General features: G+C 42.2%; 2 protein-coding genes across 2 annotated transcripts; one reads left to right on the top strand and one right to left on the bottom strand.

Annotated features, from left to right (window-relative positions):
• Positions 1 to 7,230: 7,230 nt before the first annotated feature.
• ponzr1 (plac8 onzin related protein 1) lies at positions 7,231 to 13,971 on the top strand. The gene is made up of 4 exons (XM_036987542.1): positions 7,231 to 7,405; positions 9,264 to 9,365; positions 11,950 to 12,101; positions 12,580 to 13,971. Exons 2-4 carry the CDS (start codon positions 9,266 to 9,268, stop codon positions 12,718 to 12,720), a joined length of 393 nt encoding a protein of 130 aa, XP_036843437.1. The 5' UTR covers positions 7,231 to 7,405; positions 9,264 to 9,265; the 3' UTR covers positions 12,721 to 13,971.
• Positions 13,972 to 14,286: 315 nt separating this feature from the next.
• Positions 14,287 to 21,702, bottom strand: LOC110532972. Its single transcript, XM_036987541.1, has 9 exons — positions 21,419 to 21,702; positions 21,077 to 21,222; positions 17,555 to 17,907; positions 17,089 to 17,154; positions 16,469 to 16,552; positions 15,771 to 16,198; positions 15,348 to 15,551; positions 14,510 to 14,617; positions 14,287 to 14,406 (listed from the first exon to the last, which is right to left on the bottom strand). The coding sequence occupies exons 1-9, from the start codon at positions 21,544 to 21,546 to the stop codon at positions 14,346 to 14,348; spliced, it is 1,578 nt and encodes a 525-aa protein (XP_036843436.1). The 5' UTR covers positions 21,547 to 21,702; the 3' UTR covers positions 14,287 to 14,345.
• Between the last annotated feature and the right edge of the window lie 803 nt (positions 21,703 to 22,505).

The raw sequence follows: 22,505 nt of genomic DNA, 5'->3' as shown, positions 1-22,505 counted from the left end.
TTGTTATTTTACTGCTGCTCTTTAATTACTTGTTACTTTTATCTCTTATTCTTATCTGCATTGTTGATTAGGGGCTTGTAAGTAATCATTTCACTGTAAGGTTGTATTCGGCGCATGCGACTAATACAATTGTATTTTATTTGATACAAGATAATACAACAGCCACGTTGTATTCCTTTTCGCGTCTAAATGCTCACCTCATCTCCCTTTTTCCCTTCGTTTGTGGACTTCAATGCACAATACATCAGCTGTATGTGACCAGGTGAAAAAAAAACTTTCCAAACCATATCATAACTGCTACACACAGCCTACATCATTGTCCCGATATTAGCTAAAGTAATGTCATAGTCAACATAGCTAATATAACTAAAGTGTTAGTAAACCTGCTACAATCATGCAGTAATGTTAGTGTGCAGTCAGTAAGCAGTATAGCACTTACACCGGCGGGCCCCGGGGGCAATGAATTGGGAAAACCAAAAGCTTACCTTGAGTTGGAAGAGTTCCAGTGTTGTGTTGGAGAGTCATAGCCAGCTAGCTAACATAGCATCCCTCTGTTTGACTAGGCTAAACTAGCTACCTGCATTTTCGAGGTTAATTTGTTCAAAACTATTGTCTTTCTCTCTCTAAGTCAACTACTCATCACATTTTATGCACTGCAGTGCAAGCCAGCTGTACCTTATGCTTTCAGTACTAGATTAATTATCTGATCCTTTGATTGGGTGGACGACATGTCAGTTCATGCTGCAGGAGCTCTGATAGGTTGGACGTCCTCCGGAAGTTTTCATAATTACTTTGCAAGTATGGAAGGGGGTGAGAACCACGAACCTACTAGGTTTTGTATTGAAGTCAATGTACCCAGAGGAGGATGGAAGCTAGCTGTCCTCCAGCTACACCATGGTGCTACTCTATAGAGTGTTGTGGAGGCTACTGTACACCTTCATTGAAAAACAGTGTGTTTTAATAAATTATTCGGTGACATTAATATATTTAGTATAGTTTTATCTAAAAAGGATAACTTTTTAAATGTTTTACAATTTGCATTTTTATGACCCAGCCTAAAACCCCAAACAGCAAGCAATGCAGGTGTTGAAGCATGTTGGCCTTTCAATCACGTTGGCTAGAAAGGCCAAAACCTAGGAAGAAACCTAAAGAGGAACCAGGCTATGAGAGGTGGCCAGTCCTCTTCTGGCTGTGCCGGGTGGAGATTATAACAGAACATGGCCAAGATGTTCAAATGTTCATAAATGATCAGCATGGTCAAATAATAGGTCTGGGACAGGTAGCACGTCCGGGGGAACAGGTCAGGATTCCATAGCCGCAGGCAGAGCAGTTGAAACTGGAGCAGCAGCACGGCCAGGTGGACTGCGGACAGCAAGGAGTCATCATGCCAGGTAGTCCTGAGGCATGGTCCTAGGGCTCAGGTCCTCCGAGATTGAGAAAGAGTGAATTAGAGAGAGCATACTTAAATTCACACAGGACACCGGATAAGACAGGAGAAGTATTCCAGATATAGCAAACTGACCCTAGCCCCCCGACACATAAACTACTGCAGCATAAATACTGGAGGCTGAGACAGGAGGGGTCAGGAGACACTGTGGCCCCATCCGATGATACCCCCGGACAGGGCCAAACAGGAAGGATATAACCCCACCCACTTTGCCAAAGCACAGCCCCCACACCACTAGAGGGATATCTTCAACCACCAACTTACCATCCTGAGACAAGGCCGAGTATAGCCCACAAAGATCTCCGCCATGGCACAACCCAAGGGGGAGCGCCAACCCAGACAGGAAGATCACATCTGTGACTCAACCCACTCAAGTGACGCACCCCTCCTAGGGACGGCAATTCACTGTTCTTTGTTTAGGTGTGTCGTCACTTCCTTGTTTGGCCGTAGATGGCTATTACCAGATCATCGCCCTCTACTGTCCCTGGGTAATATTGCCGCTTTTTACTACCACAATAATGTGATATGTACCACATACAAGTTAAAGTATTTTTTTCTTCACACACCACACAAATCCCAATCCAATACCCTTTCAATCTTTTTTTTATAATATGAAAGCAAGCTTTTCTTTTAAGACCACCATGCTTGACTGAGTAAGCTATTTTCTTAAACCTTTGTTTTGTAGCAATACATTTAATTTAGAAAATATATTTTTTTGATCAGTAGGTGCTCAACATAACAACAAATCAAATCAAATGTATTTATATAGCCCTTCGTACATCAGCTGATATCTCAAAGTGCTGTACAGAAACCCAGCCTGAAACCCCAAACAGCAAGCAATGCAGGTGTTGAAGCACGTTGGCTAGAAAGGCCAAAACCTAGGAAGACACACACACACACATAAGTCAGTCCATTGACAGCCACATCATATTTAGACACACAATTACTTGATTGGACTAAATTCTGCCACTGTGTCTTCTTATTATCTCGGCCTTAGGCCCAAATATCACGGTGGCAAGGCAACCAAGGATGCCATTTGCAGTGCTATTGTACCCTTTAATTTGGCCTCTGCCAAAAGGTCTGGGCATTAATGGCACATGTAATGTGCTTGCATAACTGCAAGGGTTGCTGGTTTAAACGCTGGTCTGCTGGCTGTTGCCCTCTAATAGCTCAAATCAGTTTTGAACTAACTATTAAAGTTTGTTTAGAATTTACCATGGACAGTCAAGAGTAATTGTTTACAGTTTTCAGAAGATGAATATCTCAATTGATTGCGCCAGTCTTACATTGTAAAATATGACTCAATACTGATTGAAAGCGAAGTAAAGGAAAACGTTTTTAGGCCAAGGATTTTTGAAGGTTGTATAACTCAGCCATAGAAACTTGAACATATAACCTGTACACAAGAGCCACGTCTTTCTTGTGCCATTGACAGCTTGTTTCTGGCCTAAAAAGCATTGCAGAGTTATACACCCTATACAAATATAAAATCCGGGTTGGGGGAGTGCATTAGCCCCCTCCCTTCACCTCACCCTGTGCCATTGGAATGGCCATGCACTGCAGAGTTGACAGAATTTGTCCAATATCTAACGCATGGGCTTGTCCAGTATCCAGATCAGAGCTGTAAATACCATCAAGACGGTCAAATGGCACTGTTGATCAGACAATATTTGTATAAAAATGTCAAGAAGACAGGCGAAGGAGCGCACTGGAATCTATTTTAGATGTTCGAGACTGGTTTGTTTTTCTGACGCTAGCAATCATACACTGATTGGCCCAGTGAAGTGCACAACGCACTGTTTACATGTGCATTTGTTTTCTCAGCTACAGTTTGAGTTGTGTCCTGTCGGGACAGTGAAAAATGGCTAGCTCTTACCATAGCATGGACTATGTAGTAGATCGTTAGCTCGTGTTACAAAAAGTCCATTGCATGCATTGTAAGGTAGCAGTAATGACAATTTGTCCAAAGTTGGTGTTGATTTTGAATTTATGTACGTTAGCTAGCTAGGCACCGACGACGTGGATGTCGATTTAAGGCAGCCCCTTGCACCTCTCTGATTCAGAGGGGTTGGGTTAAATGTGGAGACACAATTCAGATGAATGCATTCAGTTGTACAACTGCCTACAGTTGAAGTCGGAAGTTTACAGACACCTTAGCCAAATACATTTAAACTCAGTTTTTCACTATTCCTGACATTTAATCCTAGTAAAAAAATCCCTGTTTTAGGTCAGTTAGGATCACCACTTTTTTTTAAGAATGTGAAATGTCAGAATATTAGTAGAGAGAATGATTTATTTATTTCATCACATTCCCAGTGGGCCAGAAGTTTACATTCACTCAATTTGTATTTGGTAGCATTGCCTTTAAATTGCTTAACTTGGGTCAAATGCATCGGGTAGCCTTCCACAAGCTTCCCACAATAAGTTGGGGGAATTTTGGTCAATTCCTCCTGACAGAGCTGATGCAACGGAGTCAGTTTTGTAGGCGTCCTTGCTCGCACACGCTTTTTCAGTTCTGCCCACAAATGTTCTATAGGATTGAGGTCAGGGCTTTGTGATGGCCACTCCAATACCTTGTCTTGGTTGTCCTTAAGCCATTTTGCCACAACGTTGGAAGGATGCTTGGGGTCAATGTCCATTTGGAAGACCCATTTGCGACCAAGCTTTATCTTCCTGCCTGATGTCTTGAGATGTTGCTTCAATATATCCACATAATTTTCTCCCTCATGATGCCATCTATTTTGTGAAGTGCAACCAGTCCCTCCTGCAGCAAAGCACCCTCACAACCTGATGCTGCCACCCCCGTGCTTCACAGTTGGGATGGGGTTCTTCGGCTTGCAAGCCTCCCTTTTTCCTCCAAACATAACAATGGTCATTATGGCCAAGCAGTTCTATTTTTGTTTCATCAGACCAAAAAGTACAATCTTCGTCCCCATGTGCAGTTGCAAACCGTAGTCTGGCTTTTTATGGCGGTTTTGGAACAGTGGCTTCTTCCTTACTGAGCGGCCTTTCAGGTTATGTCAATATAGGACTCATTTTACTGTGGATTCAGATACTTTTGTACCTGTTTCCTCCAGCATCGTCACAAGGTCCTTTGCAGTTGTTCTGTGATTGATTTGCACTTTTTTGCACCAAAGTACGTTCATTTCTAGGAGACAGAACGCGTCTTCCTGAGCGGTATGACGGCTGCGTGGTCCCATGGTGTTTATACTTGCATACTATTGTTTGTAAAGATGAACAAGGTACCTTCAGGCATTTGGAAATTGCTCCCAAGGATGAACTAGACTTGTGGAGGTCTACAATTTTTTTCTGAGGCCTTGGCTGATTTCTTTTGATTTTCCCATGATGTCAAGTAAAGGGGCACTGAGTTTGAAGGTAGGCCTTGAAATACATCCACAGGTACACCTCCAATAGACTCAAATGATGTCAATTAGTCAATTATTATCAGAAGCTTCTAAAGCCATGACATCATTTTCTGGTATTTTCCAAGCTGTTTAAAGGCACAGTCAACTTAGTGTATGTAAACTTCTGACCCACTGGAATTGTGATACAGTGAATTCTAAGTGAAATAATCTGTCTGTAAACAATTGTTGAAAAAATTACTTGTGTCATGCACAAAGTAGATGTCCTAACCAACTTCAAAAACTACAGTTTGTTAACAAGAAATTTGTGGAGTGTTTGAAAAACGAGTTTTAATGACTCCAACCTAAGTGTATGTAAACTTCCGACTTCAACTGTGTGTCACACACAGTGCATTCAGACCACATTCTAAAATTGATTGAAATAGTTTTTTTCTTCTTCAATTTGTAAACTTCAACTGTAGGTATCTCCCTTTCCTTTCCCTTATGTTTTGTGGAAAAATGTAGCACTGGTATTTGGACGTGAGCTAGCTTTTGTGTCGAGGTCAGCTGTTGTTGACTGGCCTTAACTAGCTATTGACTGAGTGGGCCTACACATTGCATACCCTTTAGTTAGTCCACACGTTTTTACATAAATGTTTCTAATTTTCTCATTTCAATAGCTCCTTGGTCACGTGACCTACTGACTTCAAACATGGTTCAGAATGTCAACTCAGTGGGCATTTACATTGCACACCCTTCAGTTTGTCCATTTTCATGGGCTGGGCTGGGCTCGAGCCGTGGCTGGGGGAGCAGTCGCTCCGTCGCCCTCCTCTCGGAACCGTTGGAAGTTCGTTGTGCGGCCCATCTCGCGGTCTCTCGTGCGTGGTAGCGCAAGGGGCTGCGTCCGGGGGTCGTCGGGGTGGTGTCAGTCTGCGGGCCGAAGACGGTTCAGTGGGGGTTGGGTCTGGCGGTTATGTATTATTTCATAGTTTTGATGTCTTCACTCTTTATTCTACAATGTAGAAAATATAGCAAATGAAGAAAAACCCTTGAATGGGTAGGTGTGTTTAAACGTTTGACTCGCGTTTTTTTTTCTTCTACAACCTTTCATATGCCTTTCGACCGTGATATATAAGACAATAGGAAGATAGTAGCCGAATAAATTCAACCACACCTTTGTTTTATCACTAAACTGGAGAGCAATATCTGTCCGGTGAAGTCCACAAAGCATATTGCATGTAACAAACAGTTACACGACGTACAGCGTGGTAAGTAATGTAGAACCACAGAGTTACCACAAGTCTGAAAGAAAACAGGAGCTGCCTCCACTATTCCAGCACCATTTCAACTTCAAAATGTCAACATCATGTAATCACCTCTGCTTAGTCTAATACAGTGACAACTAAAAGATACGGAAAACAATGTAGTCCAATCAACGTAAGCTAAATATGATGTGGCTGTCCATGGTTTCTGATTTCTGTGTGTTTGTGCAAGTAGAAAAACATGTTCACTCACCCTACTAGTAGAGAAACGCCAATGCCATCCTCCTTTCTTTCATGTTGACAAAAAAGTCTATAAGTCTGTCATACAGTGCACGCTTTTATTTTTTGTTTTCCAAGGTTACCTGGCTAAAATGCTTGCCCGCTAGCCTAACTTCCTTTCATGGGCATCGTTAGCTAGTTAACATTAGCCTTCTACATCTAGCTACATATTGAACTTCCATCCTATCGGGCCAGGGACACAACAATGTATGAATTAATGGTTGGATCAGAATCACCGTTATAATCGCAGTCACATGACATGCTAGTGCTAGAGATACCCGGTATTCACTCTGAGTTGGGCAATACGGTACTTGAATATTATGCTCCACTAGTCATGGAATAAATCGCCGAAAGAACTCCAGTTAGATGTTTTGGTGCCTGTGAAACAGTTTAAATGCACATTACATGAACTTTTTATTATAAACTGTGATTGCTTTTTGTAATGTGTGTTTTTCTTATAGAAGTTTATTTATTTTAATATCTTTAATCTCCATCTTGTACTTTTTATATAATTTTATTTTGTTTGGTTTTAAATTCTTATTGATTACTGTGTTTTTTTTGTATCACAGGGCACAACTGTAAAAGAGACTGTCTCAGCTTGTTCACCTGTTTAAATAAAGGTTAATAAAAACTAAAAACTTTTACATAAAAAAAAAAGAATTCTAGCTACCCTTGGCATCAATGATGCCATACTATCTTAGATATGATGGTAGGGAGATTTGAATTTAAAATTGAGCTTCAATCAATCCCATACTCTGTAATGAGTATGTCAGATTTTTAGAGTGTACCTACTTGTAGAAAGCACAGTAATAAAGAAAAATATCATCCTGATATTCATCATAATTTCACTGAACCCACACTAACTGTACTCAACAAGGTTTATCGCTAAAGTGTGGTGGACCGTCCAGGCGTTACATTGCCCGCACCTCTATTTCTGTAAAACGAAACTCCACCGAGGCCAACTTCCATTGTAGGTGTTTTAGGCTGCCTGCCGCCACATCCCGAAACAGACAACCGTTGATCCCTGTGTTGCAACTTCTCTCTTCTCAGGCTTTATAGTTAATACGAATAGAAAGGTAAGATTACAAATTACATGTATCTGTAAAGCTAGTTGCCAATTTCTAAAAACACATACCATCTTCAACTAATAGCACATTGCGGTTAAAACCGTCCTCTTTTGGTTTCAGTCTCTTCAATATTCTATTGTAGACGTTCATTCCGATAATGGGTCTTGTATGTTAAACTAACATGACTTATTTGGCTATTTGATTTAATCCAATGAGGTGTGTTTATACTTTCCCCACTAATAAGAAACCAGAACTACTCTGAATTAGTGATGAAGAGAAACATGAATGGTTAATTAGAAAATAAGTCTTCATGGTTGCAAATCTTATTTCAAAAGCATGGAAGATTCGACAAGATGCACTATATAATTGAAATATCAGGGTTTTGTTTTTCAATAGTCTTTCGTTTTCGTGTGTATTTATGTATACCGTATATGTAAACGTCAATATATAATTATTTCCTTTTGCTATTGCAAATAGTGTCTTGTAACCCGATGTGGCCTGGGCATCCTGAAGATTCACGAAACTATAATAATTTAATCAATCAAAAGTAAGGTTCAATTAATATATCTGTCAGAAAACAATGAGTACTTTGCATAGCCTATCATTTCATATAATTGTTATGTGCATGTGGTGGGTCAGTTATCTTATCTAGCAAGGTGACTGAACGGTATTGGCTGTAAAATGTGTTAGTATAAGGAAGGGAATGTATGATTTTACGTCATAGAAAAGTTGGTACTGCAGTCATATCAGAAAATGATGATGATTTTCAAAGTGAATCTTTGATATTATTCAATATTAATCTTCAACATTATTTGATACAGGCACAGGTCATTGTTTGTAACAACAACAACACTTTTTGGGGAAATGTTACATGTATACTGAATAGAAAAAGTGTTGGTCCCATGTTTAATGAACTGAAAGAAAAGATCCCCAAAATGTTTCATATACACAAAATGCTTATTTCTCTAAAATGTTGTGCACAAATTAGTTTGCATCCCTGTTAGTGAGCATTTCTCCTTTGCATTTCTGCACAAACTGTCATAAACGTCTCAGGGAAGCTCATCTGCATGCTCTTCGTCCTGACCAGGATCTTGACCTGACTGCAGTTTGGTGTTGTAACCAACTTCAGTATGCAATTGCTCACCTTCAATTGCCACTGCCATGCTGGTGAAGTGTGCTCTTCACGGATGAACGTCAGTTTCAACTGTGCCAGGCAGATGGCAGACCGCGTGCATGGCGACATGTGGGCCAGCGGTTTGCTGATGTCAACGTTGTGAACAGAGTGCTCCAGGGTGGGGGTGGAGTTATGGGCAGGCATAAGACAAGTATGACAAGTACGACAGCGAGTTCCAGTTCCCGCTAATATTCAGTAACTTCGCACAGCCTCTGAAGAGAATTGGGGCAACATTCCACAGGCCACAATCAACAGCCTGATCAACTCTATGCGAAGGAGATGTGTCTTGTTCCATGAGGCAAATAGTGGTCACACCAGATACGGACTGTTTTTTTAATCCACGCCCCTACCTTTTTCAAATATGTATTCCCAGTCACGTGAAATCCGTAGATTAGGGCCTAATTCATTTATATCAATTAACTGATTTCCTTATTTGAACTGTAACTCAGTAAAATCTTAGAAATTGTTGCGTGTTGCGTTTATATTTTTGTTCAGTGTAACTACTTCCTTTCATGGATTTAAAACCTCTTATCAGACCGATGCATTTCTCTCCCCACTAAATGTAATTCCTTCTCTTCCTCCCCCCCTTTCTTCCTTCCTTCCCTCCCTCCCTTCCTTCCCTTCTTTATCTCTTCTCTTCCTCCCTCCTTCCCTTTCTCCCTATCTCCTTCTTTCTCCTTGGGTGTGGTGTAGCCATGGCTGTCCACCAGCAGCAGATCACCACTGTAACAACCACCCAGAGGTCGGGGGAATGGAGCACAGGACTGTGTGACTGCTGCTCTGACATGGGCACCTGTAAGTCATCATAGAGTCACTTACCTAATATGCTCATCTCAAAACCCAGAACGAAATCTAGATTTATGTTTTTATTTTGTATTGTATATATATTTTTTGGTTATTTCTTTCTTCGGGCTCTTCTTTCAGAGTATATATTTGATAATATATTTAAATTAAAATCAGTCTGTCGTGACTAGAGACTAGTTCGAAGAATCTTGCACTTCATATACTTTGATTTACTGAGAGAATACTGTACCAACAACCAGACATATACCTGATACCCCCCGGCCCCAAGGAAACCGACCTCCCCAGGGAAATCAGCTAACTTCCTGCATTTGAAACACATTTTGACATGGTGCAGAGAGAAACATGTGCAGTTTTATAATGCTATTCTACACGTATTGTCCTGAGGCTAAGAGAAAATGTTGCAGTTTTAAAGCTACATTTCCTTTGCAAATCTTACATGGGATGGGAGGGTCTAGGAGAAACGACCTCACTGGATAATGAAAAACAGGAAGCTCGAACCAAATATGTGACGTCACATTCCAGTAACACAGTGGGGGCTGTGTTACTGGAATGTCAATAAACTGGTGAAATCAGATCCTTAAACGCTACAGGGTGGGATAGGGTTGGTTTTATCAGGACACTTTACACCAACATCCACAGTGAACAGGAGAGAAAGCTGAATTATTTTGATGCCATCCCTGCCCATCCATTATCGTATACTTATTAGTCGGTTTCCTTAAAAATAAAGATTTGATCTGTGGTTGTTCGAGAGCTCTCTAGAGACTGAAGGAGAGGGGCAGAGGGAGGAAGTTAGGATAAATTATCGACGGAGAGAAGGAAGAAAGATCGGGAGAGGAGAAATGTGTGTTGAAAATGAGTTAATTTACATACATTTGTTTATAGTTTTTCCTCTATTTTCACTCTATGATCAAACATTGTTTCATGACATTCTAATATGTTGTATATGAACTATCAAGTGTTACATACTACAGTCGTGGCCAATAGTTTTGAAAATGACATAAATATTATTTTTCACAAATTCTGCTGCCTCAGTTTGTATGATGGCAATTTGCCTTTACTCCAGAATGTTATGAATAGTGATCAGATGAATTGCAATTAATTGCAAAGTTCCTCTTTTCCATGCAAATGAACAGAATCCCCCCAAAAACATTTCCACTGCATCTCAGCCCTGACACAAAAGGACCAGCTGACCTCATGTCAGTGAATCTCTCTCTCTTAACACAGGTGTGAGTGTTGAGGAGGACAAGGCTGGAGATCACTCTGCCATGTTGATTGAGTTCGAATAACAGACTGGAAGCTTCAAAAGGAGGGTGGTGCTTGGAATCATTGTTCTTCCTCTGTCAACCATGGTTACCTGCAAGGAAACACGTGCCATCATCATTGCTTTGCACAAAACCTTGGCTTCACAGCCAAGGATATTGCTGCCAGTAAGAATGCACCTAAATCAACCATTTATCAGATCATCAAGAACTTCAAGGAGAGCAGGTCAATTGTTGTGAAGAAGGGTTTAGGGCGCCCAAGAAAGTTCAGCAAGTGCCAGGACTGTCTCTTAAGGTTGATTCCGCCGCGGGATCGGGGCACCACCAGTACAGAGCTTGCTAAAGAATGGCAGCAGGCAGGTGTGAGTGCATCTGCACGCACAGTGAGGCGAAGACTTTTGAGGGGTGGCCTGGTGTCAAGAAGGGCAGCAAAGAAGCCAATTCTCTCCAGGAAAAACATCAGGGACAGACTGATATTCTGCAAAAGGTACAGGGATTGGACTGCTGAGGATTGGGGTAAAGTCATTTTCTCTGATGAATCCCATTTCCGATTGTTTGGGGCATCCGGAAAAAAGCAGCTTGTCTGGAGAAGACAAGGTGAGCGCTACCATCAGTCCTGTGTCATGCCAACAGTAAAGCATCCTGAGACCATTCATGTATGGGGTAGCTTCTCAGTCAAGGTAGTGGGCTCACTCACAACTTTGTCTAAGAACACAGCCATGAATAAAGAATGGTACCAACACATCCTCTGAGAGCAACTTCTCCCAACCATCCAGGAACAGTTTGGTGACGAACAATGCATTTTCCAGCATGATGGAGCACCTTGCCATAAGGCAAAAGTGATAACTAAGTGGCTCAGGGAACAAAATATCAATATTTTGGGTCCATGGCCAGAAACTCCCCAGGCCTTAATCCCATTGAGAACTTGTGGTCAATCCTCAAGAGGCGGGTGGAAAAACAAAACCCCACAAATTATGAGAAACTCCAAGCATTGATTATGCAAGAATGGGCTGCCATCAGTGTGGTCCAGAAGTTAATTGACAGCATGTCAAGGCGGATTGCAGAGGTCTTGAAAAAGAAGGGTCAACACTGCAAATATTGACTCTTTGCATCAACTTCATGTAATTGTCAATAAAAGCCTTTGTCACTTATGAAATGCTTGTAATTATACTTCAGTATTCCATAGTAACATTAGACAAAAATATCTAAAGACACTGAATCAGCAAACTTTGTGGAACATAATATTTGTGTCATTCTCAAAACTTTTGGTCATGACTGTACGTTGACCTTCAATTGTGTGTGTGTGTGTCTCCCAGGTTGCTGTGCCTTGTGGTGCTTCCCCTGTTTTCAGTGTCAGACGGCCTCCCACTTCGGCTGGTGTCTCTGCATGCCCCTCCTGGACCCATGTGCCTTTATGGCTGTCTCCTGCTGCATGCGCTCCTCCATGAGAGAACGCTATGGCATCCAGGTAGGAGCCCTGCGAGAGGGTGGGGGTGCCGATGGGGGAGAGCAGGGAGGGTGCGGTGAGAGTGGAAAAAGGGAGGGGGTAGGTGGGTGGTGGTTTCCACAGCACCCACATCCGTTGCCATCCACAGTGTTTCTTACTTTCCCATCTGAGGGGATATGGTTTTGGAAACTACCAGATGTTTGAGGTGTGAACAAATAATGTTGGTGCACTCCCCCCCCCCCCCCCCCCCCCCCTTTAAACCCACCCCTCAATGCTGTTGTTCTTAGTGTTGTTATTGCCTTGATTACCCTTTAAATATAACACTGAATATGGAATTAAACTCAACCTTTTCTCTCTCCTTCTCCCCTTAACTTGTGCTACACCCGCTATTCTTCTCTCCACCTCTGTCCTCATCCCCTTTTAACTCTGTCCTGTTGACATGTTCTTGTCCTCTGCTTTCATTTTCTATCCATCTGTCCTTCCCTCTTCCCCCTCTCAGGGTTCGACGTGTGGAGACGTCGCATTGGTGTGTTGCTGCTACGTCTGTACCTGGTGCCAGATGGCTCGTGAGGTTAAGACTCAGACCACATCAGGTCCCCAACAGGTTCACGTGGTCACCCAACAGGTTCGCATGGCTTAGGACCCCAAAATGAGGGTAGGGACTAGATGGCAAAGTCTAGAAGGGTCTTAACTGCTGAGCAAGTGCTTTACTAACTTTTTGTTCCTTATATTGTGTAAAGGTTAAGGATCGGGCTTACAGTTTGGGTTTGTGGTTGAAAAATTACACAATTTCATAATTTCTAGCATAGCCAAATAGTGATGGCCATATCGAAATAGAATACCATTCCAGTTTATAGCAAAGATATGTTGAATGTACTGAATACTTCAGATGTGTCTGTAGGAGAGACATTTTATACCATTTACTCATCTCATAGTAACCATTGAATGTTAATCTCAGGCTTTAAAGGTCCAGTCCAGTCAAAAACGTGATTTGTCTGTGTTTTATATATATTTCCACACTATGAGGTTGGAATAATACTGTGAAATTGTGAAAATTATGATAATGCCCTTTTAGTGTACGAGCTGTGTAAAAAGACTGCCTGAAATGTCCCCCTGTTTTGGTAGGAGTTTTGGCCTTCCATGTTGACATCACCAGGCTGTAAATGAGTTAGTAGACCAATGAGAAAGAGAGTTCCAAACCTCTCTGCCAATAACAGCAAATTGTCAGTTTTCCCCTCCTCACTTAAACCACACCCAGACAGTGCTAACAAAATCATTGCCTGAGAAATTGCTCTTTGCTAAGAATCTATTTTTGTACCTTTTTACCATTTGAATTGAAAACAATCACAGTAAGGTACTTAATTGTTACCCAGAAATGATTTGATGTTGAGATAAAAATGGCTGCATTGGACCTTTAAACATTTCTTTTACAGTTTAACATGCAGGCTACTTGCCTTTCTTGCACACTTTCACTTGTCTTTTATTACTATCCCTGACTTTGCTGATAGTTGCTCTACTGAGAAAAAGTTTGGTCTATTATGGCTATTTGGTTGTCTTACCTCGCTACCTAAAGATGAGTACTTTAGATAAGTGTTAAATGACTAAATGTACTGTTGTAAATGTAAAATGCTTGAACCATGATTCAAACGGCAACAGCATTTAAAATTGAATGTTATATATAAATGATAGTGTATGCCATTTAGCAGACATGCGTGCATAAATATAACGTACCAGTGGTCCCGGGAAACGAACCCGTTACCCTGGTAGCGCCATCCTCTACCAACTGAGCTACAGCGGAACACTGTTTCCTCTGTTGCTTTGTCCTTGATTTCACCTGCTTGTTCAATAAGTGTTTTTAAATAAAGCATTTACACGTCTTACCTTTACAAAGTTGTTCAAAGGAGTATTGGTGATCCTTTTGTGTGTGCCTTCGTCTGTGTGTGCGCGCATGTGGATGTGCATGTGTGTGTTACCGTCAACAGTGTCCCACAAGATCAGTACAGTTCAGTACATTTATGACATTTATCTGTGACTGAACTCCAAAGAGGCCTATGTGTACTGTATCACAAAGCAGTATATAGTGACTGACTTACCTGTTTCCCTTTTTGAAAAAGTTAAAGATTAACACAAGTTAATGTGCAGTTAAGTTGAACTCAGTGAGAATGTAAAAAAAAAAAGGAAAGGAAAAAACAGAAAGAAGATAAGATTTCCAGATAAACGTTTTATTTCAACGGTTTCAATCAAGACAATACTATATGTTTGCTCTCAGTCTTCTTTGCTCTCTCCATCCATTGTCTTGGAAGTGCAGCACTGGCACAGTAGAGAGCTACACACACACACACACAAGCATTTAGTATCAGATCACAGAAAATGGTGCATGCAACAGTCGTACCAATAGGTAACACACACAGACACACACTCACTCCTACCTGTTGGGTGTCAGCTTGGTAGAGGCAGAGCGGACCAGAGTTCCTACTGCTCCCAGACCCTCCAATTGAAGCCCCACTTTACCGAACACAGCAACTGCCTGCCGAGTCCTGACACACACACACACACACACACACACACACACACACACACACACACACACACACACACACGTGCTCTTACTAACACACCTCACCCCCGAGCCCACTTCTGCTACTCGCTATTACTCCTACTATTACTTGTTATTGTTGACTTGACTCTTCATTGTTATTATTGATAATTGATTAATGTACTTCTTTGTTGAGGGCGCTAACACGTAAGCATTTCACTGCACATTTTATACATGCTATAAACTGTGATTGTGACGAATAAATGTGATTTGATTTTAGCCAAATTTTTCACCAAACAAGCCTTTTGTTATCAGCATCATATTCAGCGACCACCATTTCATTTGGTTGCATAAAGAAACACTAATAAAATAATGATAAGACTTGAGGAAATGTGGTTGTTTTCTTTTAGTTACCAGTCCTCTGCGATGGTTCAGAGATGATGATAATAATCAAAAGGGGCAAATAAGAACAGACTCGTCTCAAAATGTCTGCTGACTTCTCTTTCTTCCTCCGAGGCCTCAGCTTTTAACCATACCGTTCCCTCGATTTCCTTCCCTTTGCTCTCATTTGTTGTCTCACTCTCCTCTTTTTACTCCCCCCTCCCCTTCAATCCCCATCTCTAACACATTTCCAACTGTCCAGATCTTCGCTCGCTCCTCCACTCTCTTTCTCACAAGGTATTCCTCCCTTTCTTTCTCTCTGCCCCCCCCCCCCACACACACACACTCACATCTCAGTGACATTGTTGGATTGCTGTCTGATAGCCTCCAGCTGTGTGCCGACGTCATTCTGCTTCTGTCTGTCCTGTCTGTCTCTCTGCCAGTGGGACACCAGGGTACCCATGTCCTTCTGGAAGGCCCTCAGCACCCCCAGGGTCTCCCGGTGCTCCTGGCGCCCCTCCTCATAGGCCGCGCGCAGGTGCTCTACGTCCATCCTATAGGGGGTTAGAGGTTAGGGGGGAGAAGGCCACATACTGTAAATCAATCTTTTTCATGAAACTGGTGTTTTTTTGGTTTGCTGAATATGGTGAAAGGAAATGTAAATGTGCGTCTGTTTGATTCTGTATGTAATGAAAAGCGCTGTATAAAATACATCTATTAGTATTATTATTATTATTCTTCTGATTGGCTGCCTGCATCTATACTGCCAGTACCTCAGGTCAGTGATGGCATGGAGGGCTGCTGCCCTCTCCTTCCCCCGCTGGGCACAGCTGGTCAGGGTGGCGGTTCCAGGGCTTGTGGTCCTGGGGCAGCAGTGGCCCTGGGTCAGGGTGGCATTGGCCTCTGTCAGGCAAGTCTCGGATGGGCTGCGCGCCACGGAACGGTGAGTCAGGCAGTGGTGGTGTGTACACTGGGACAGGTTGGAGGGCACCTGGTTCACCTGGGAGGTGGAAAGGATCTTGGTGGGGGCGTCTGCCAGCAAGAGAGGGTTGGCGGAGTGGAAGAGGGAGTGAGAGGGCGAGTGAGGGGGGCGGTGGTGGGTGGTGGAGAGGAGGTGGTGGGTGGTCGGTATTGGGGTTGGGTCCAGGGCTTCGTTGCTCTGAGCCTCCACCAAGCGTTTCAGAAGAGTCCGCAGTGTTTCCTGAAAATAACGTACAAACCTGAAAATCTAGTATAGAATTAATTCATTTAGCTACAGCAGAAAAACTTCTGTTAAAGTAGCATTCCATGTACAATATACTGTATCTATTTGGAATTTGTCTTCAGCATGGCATATTTAGCAACATATTTATTCCGCAGTCATGAGAAAGCTATCAACGCTAGAACATTTTATCCCTCTTCAGATTTGCCATGGTCTCCCTCTTTCTCTCTCTCTCTTTCGCTCCTCCCTTTTTCCACCTCCTTCTTTCACCTGGACTGTGACCACGCTGCGATGAATTAGCTCCATCTTCCATTTGACACTGTCGCTCTCTCTCTCCACTCCCCTGCACTCCTCCTATGAGAAAAGGAGGGAAGGAAGTTAACTATTATTTGCATCCGGGAAAGACCTGGCAAGATGCCAGCATTACGAGCTGACAGAGTAGTTAGTAGAGAACAAACATCTCCACACACATCTGTTGAGGTTAAAGGTTCACTGCAGCCGTATTCATGTCAATATCAAAGATTTTCTGGGTAAGAATGAAGTACCTTACATTGATTGTTTAATTAAAATGGTCAAAAGGAAACAAAAATAGATTCTTATCAAAAAGCTATTTCTCAAGATAGGACTGTCTGGGAGTGGCCTGAGTGAGGGACCTAATTGGAGGAGCCTAATGGGTGGGAAATGTAACCTGAAAACAAACTATTATTGTCAGAGAGGAGGGCAAACTCTTTATTGGTCTATTAACTTATATTGTCTGGCGATGGTGTCAGCCGGTCCACAAACCCCACCTGTGCAAACAAGCTGAAATTTCAGTCTTTTCAAACAGAAAGAAACCCCAATACTACTTGAACCCAGCCCACCGTTTTAGTTGCTTTCTGTCTGTTACTCACCTCTAGTTCATACAGACAGTGGGTGATCTCAGAGGGCACTAGCCTCTTGGGTAAACTATGGAATTCCTGCAGGGACAAAAGCCAAAGAAAATACAGAAACAAACAAGACAGATGTTTCTTATAATGCTGCAGAATCTAATCTATACAATAGTATTCAAAGCCTTGCCACATGTTTTTCACTTCCTGGGTGGTGGATTTAACCACACTTCCTGAGTGGTAGATGTAACCATTGCAAATGTAAAAACACAATAGCTTCAACATCGAAATAGCTCATTCAAACAACCTTAATGATAATAGTGGGTTTTCTTTTCAGTTTTTAAGTACTTTTACAAGGGACTCATTGAATAACATTGAATGGGAATAACTTGTGTAACTCTCACTCCATCCTCCACCAATATGTACCATCCACCCATCTCCCAATATGTTAAAGCAAACAACCCCAAACATCAGTTCTACACTGCCTGACCTGTAGGTACTTTGATGGGCTCTCAGTTGAAGTCCCCTCCACATCATGTCTCTTTTTCCTTTTCTCTTTACTTGCTTTGAGGTTTACCACCATTAAGCCTTCCTCCTCCTCTTCCTCATCGATGGACTCAAGGGACCCCGAATCCTCATCATCCTCAGGGTGCAACTCGTTGGCGCCGTCCCTGGCGTCCTGCCAGTTCTCCTCGTGCTCCGTGCCCAAACTCTTTTTTCCGTCGCTGCACTTCCCCTCCCCACCTGCAGGCAGCGCTATGGCCTCCAGGGAAAGCCGGCTGCTGTGGGAGCTCCTGGGGTTCAGGGTGGTGTCACTGGTAGGCTGGAGCTCCACTCTAGAGTCTGATAGAGAAGGGGAAAGGGGAAAGGTAGTCTATTATGTTTCATGGGCCAAATCTGGTTTTGAACAAAAGCCTCCACACACTGTGGTTCTTCAGGACTAGAGTTGTCCACCTTGATTTAAACTTCCAATAATGTCCAAATCTCAAATGACACCCTATTACTTTAGTAGTGCACTACTTTGAAGACAAGAGGCTCTGGTCAGTAGTGCACTATATTGGGAAAATGATGTCATGGTTTGAGATGACATGGGTTAAAGGGTAAACCATGGTGGTCAACTTTGATCCTGATGAGTTGTAATACACAGCATGTGGGGAACTGGAAAACACTAGCGGAAACATGACAAGGCTATAGGCAATTGCATGCATGCACACACACACACACATGCACTTAGGCCTGCGCACACACACACACACACACACACACACACACACAGACACAAATGGACATGGCACCCTGGGTCCTCTCCAAATACTACCGCTTCACCATCGAGAACATCCAGACTGGTTGCATTACGGCCCGGTACCATGATTTAAACCACATGGAACCTTGCACATTACTGACTGACATGAAAAGATGTTTGCTGGCACCTAATTTTGTATTTTGTATTTTTATCACGGATAAATTACAAAAAATACTCTGATCATAAACGTATCCAGAAAATTGCACATATCCGTTATGATACTGGTTTTGTCCGACTACTCGGCACACCCCTAATAAGGTCTGATACCGACAGGCTCTGCTACAAGCCATTTGATGAACACTTGAACTGGACTGACCACCTGCTCTGATTCTCTATACCTTAGCGCAGATGCATTTGCGCACTCCCACACAGACCTCAGGGTTCTCCCCAAAGAATATGAGAAATAGTGGTGAGCGGGTCAACGGTTTGTTCACCTGCTCCCGCACACGCAATTGCTAATAACCCATCTTCAACCGCCTGACTATATGTGATAAAGTGAAAATCTGAAGCCCGCACCCGACTCTAACCCGCAAAATATAGAAAATTAGCTGTAGGCTACAGCCAGAGACAATGGAATGATTTTTTTGACCGGGGTTGCAGGACTATTTTGTTGTTGCCTAATTTAGACATGTTTCTGCATATAATTTCCAATATTTTGGTCAGCTACTTGTTAGTCAACTGGTCTGTAATTAGATACATGCAGCTTATCTTCTGTCATTATACAGTATGTTGCACTAGAAGACTAAATAAACCATTGCTCACCAGAAGAATGTCATAAATGGTAGAACGAATGCCCTAAAGCAGGGGTGTCAAACTCAATCAGCACACAGGCCATATTGAAAAAAGACAAATAGCCTATTAAAAAAACATGCATTACAACTGCCACAAAAACTGGCCTAAAATATAGCCCTTTATAATGTCCACTTACAGTGCTTTTGGCAAGTTTTCAGACCCCTTGACCTTTTCCACATTTTGTGACATTACGGCCTTATTCTAAAATGGATTAAATAAAACAATTTCCTCAGCAATCTACACACAATACCCCATAATGACAAAGTGAAAACAGTTTTGACATTTTTGTTAATGTATTATTAAAAATTATTTACATAAGTATTCAGACCCTTTGCTATGTGACTCGAAATTGAGCTCAGGTCTATCCTTTTCCATTGATCATCCTTGAGATGTTTCTACAACTTCATTGGAGTCCACCTGTGGTAAATTCACTGATTGGACATGATTTGGAAAGGCACACACCTGTCTATATAAGGTCCCACACTTGACTGTGCATGTCAGAGGAAAAACCAAGCTATGAAGTCGAAGGAATTGTCCATAGAGCTCCGAGACAGGATTGTGTCAAGGCACAGATCTGGGAATGGGTAACAATACATTTCTGCATTATTGAAGGTTCCTAAGAACACAGTGGCCTCCATCATTCTTAAATAGAAGAAGTTTGAAACCACCAAGACTTTTCCTAGAGCTGGCCGCCCAGCAAAACTGAGAAATCGGGGGCCTTGGTCAGGGTGGTGACCAAGAACTCGATGGTCACTCTGACAGGGCTCTAGAGTTCCTCTGTGGAGATGGGAGAACCTTCCAGAAGAACAACCATCTCTGCAGCACTCCACCAATTAGGCCTTTATGGTAGAGTGGCCAGACGAAATCACACATGCAATGAGAAAAAAGATTCTCTGGTCTGAGGAAACCAAGATTGAACTCTTTGGCCTGAATACCGAGCATCGCGTCTGGAGGAAACCTGGCACCATCCCTACGTTGACATAGGCGACATGAGCAGACGCTCAGGGGCGGCACATTTTTCTATAGATTGCAGGTATTGGCAGTTACAGCTGTTAAAGTCCAAATGGGGACAGTGCCCTGCTACAGGCCTCCCACCGGCCATACTCAGCAGCACAAACTTGTTAAAAAATTTCCAGAGTCTTATTAAGATTGATGAATACTGAACAATTTAAACAATTGCCCCCCAATCCCCCCTCCCACAAAACACATGTAAACATTGGACTATAAATTGTGCCTTCCTCTATTATACTTATGCTAAAATATTTACTCTATTCTACTGAGTCATTTACTTTATGTTCATATTCTTATCCTTTATTATTTCTTGTTGTTGTTGCATCGAGAAGCATTATCCCGCACATATGACTAATGAAACTTGAAACACACAAATGCTCAAGGGCTTTGAACTTGAGTGCACTTCTAGAAATGATTAAACCCTTTTCTCACGTATTTCCTGTATCAATTGGGTGTGTTGTATCTTTCACTTTCTTTTCTCATGAAATTAGTAAGTGTTTAGATAAGGTGGGGGAGGGAAAGTGAGACAGAGACAGAGACAGAGAGAGAGAGAGAGAGAAAGAGAGAGCGAGAGAGAGAGAGAGACCGAGAGAGAGAGAGAGAGGGAGAGAGAGAGAGAAAGAGAGATATAAATGACTGAGAAATGAATGAAGAATTTTTCTGTAAGAGATGCGAGACAGAAAGGGAGTGTCCCATAAAGATACACATGGGGTTAAGGTGAAAGGAGAAGTGTGTGTAAGAAACTGGGCATCCATCCACAGAAAGAAGTAAAGAAGAGAAAGAGACCCCAGGACGAGTAGCATCGTAATAAAATAAAAATACAGAGAGAGAGAGAGAGAGAGAGAGAGAGGGGGAGAGAGATAGAGAGAGAGAGAATAGAAATCAATGGCTGTGGTTGGTCCATACCTGAGTGTAGCGATAGCACCCCCTCCAGGCTGTCCAGGGAAAGTGCACTGTGTGCTGAATGCGGATGCGCATTGGTGAGCAGGTCCGTGGAGGCGAAAGAGCGGCGGATTCCTAAACTCAAATGGTGTGACTGAATTTGACCAATTCTGATTTACACACACAACAGACAGCACAGAGAGAGGGAGAGGGATTGAAACATTTTCACATGCAAGGAATCATTAAAAAAAGGCATCTCGGATTTGCTATCAGTCATCTTCCAATCAATAAACTACAAGTGCGCTTGATGGAGATCACAGATTATCCGAATATTATTGGACCTAGCTATAAAATAAACATTCTTACCGAAGAGATGGTGGTGATTTATGGTCTGGAAAGCGTATCTCTTGAGCACCTGTCGATAGAGCCTTGTCGCTGGCCTGTCTCAACTCCCGAGACATATAGATGGTGGTGCATTTGGATTGGTCCGACATTCTCTTTTCCTAAATTCTCCGAAAATACTCAGAGGATAGAGAGGAAAAGGAAACCGGATCTACACATCTATATGATCGGCCTTTGAATGTAACTGTAACCAGCCATTCTAGAATTACAAGACAGAGAACTTCACTATGTGATGTCATAATGTAATTTCGATGCAAATGTGAGCTCACCAAAAAATAGAACTATGCAACAATACATCACGTAGCCTAAATACATTTTGTCAGATTAAAACAATTACAAAAAAATGACCACTAGATGGCAATGTTGCATAAATCAAGAACCACAGAAAAATGACAAACGCCACATTTTGTCCCTCTAATAAACGATTCGTTATAAGTGATTGGTTGACTCTAACACATATAAACCATATCATTATGTATAAAATATTCTCAAACATGCACCAAAAAAATTCCAGCATGTCAGTGTTTTCCTCCCAATTTATAATTGCAGCAAGTGACTGCAGACATTATCATTTTGCTTGTCATCAGTAGGCCTATCACAAGTGTTTGTCTGTCGCACTTGTGATATCAGAGCTGCATGTGTACATGCCATCCGTTTCCTGTGTGCGCTGTCCAAGGTGCTGTAGTCGGGATTATGGTTAACCATCAGGGTGAGCTGAGATGTCAAGCAAAGTTGAGCTCACTGCTCTCATCCTGTGTAAAGGTTAAATAATTTACATCTTAGTCATTTAGCAGACCCTCTTATCCAGAGCGACTTGGGTAAAGTGCCTTGCTCAAGGGCACATCAACAGATTTTTCACCTAGTCTGCGATTTGAACCAGCAACCCTTTAGGTTACTGACCCAACTTATCTCAACTGCCAGGCTACCTGCCACCCTTATCTGAGAACAGCCTATAGAACCAGATCCCAAGGTAATTTAGTTTTTTAACTAGGACAATTAGGCTATTGGATGTTGGATAATGCAGATTTTATTTTCAAATGAGTCACTCAGA

Source organism: Oncorhynchus mykiss, chromosome 9, assembly GCF_013265735.2.
Source record: "Oncorhynchus mykiss isolate Arlee chromosome 9, USDA_OmykA_1.1, whole genome shotgun sequence".
NCBI lineage: Eukaryota > Metazoa > Chordata > Actinopteri > Salmoniformes > Salmonidae > Oncorhynchus > Oncorhynchus mykiss.
This window is presented reverse-complemented; position numbering and strand designations above follow the sequence as displayed.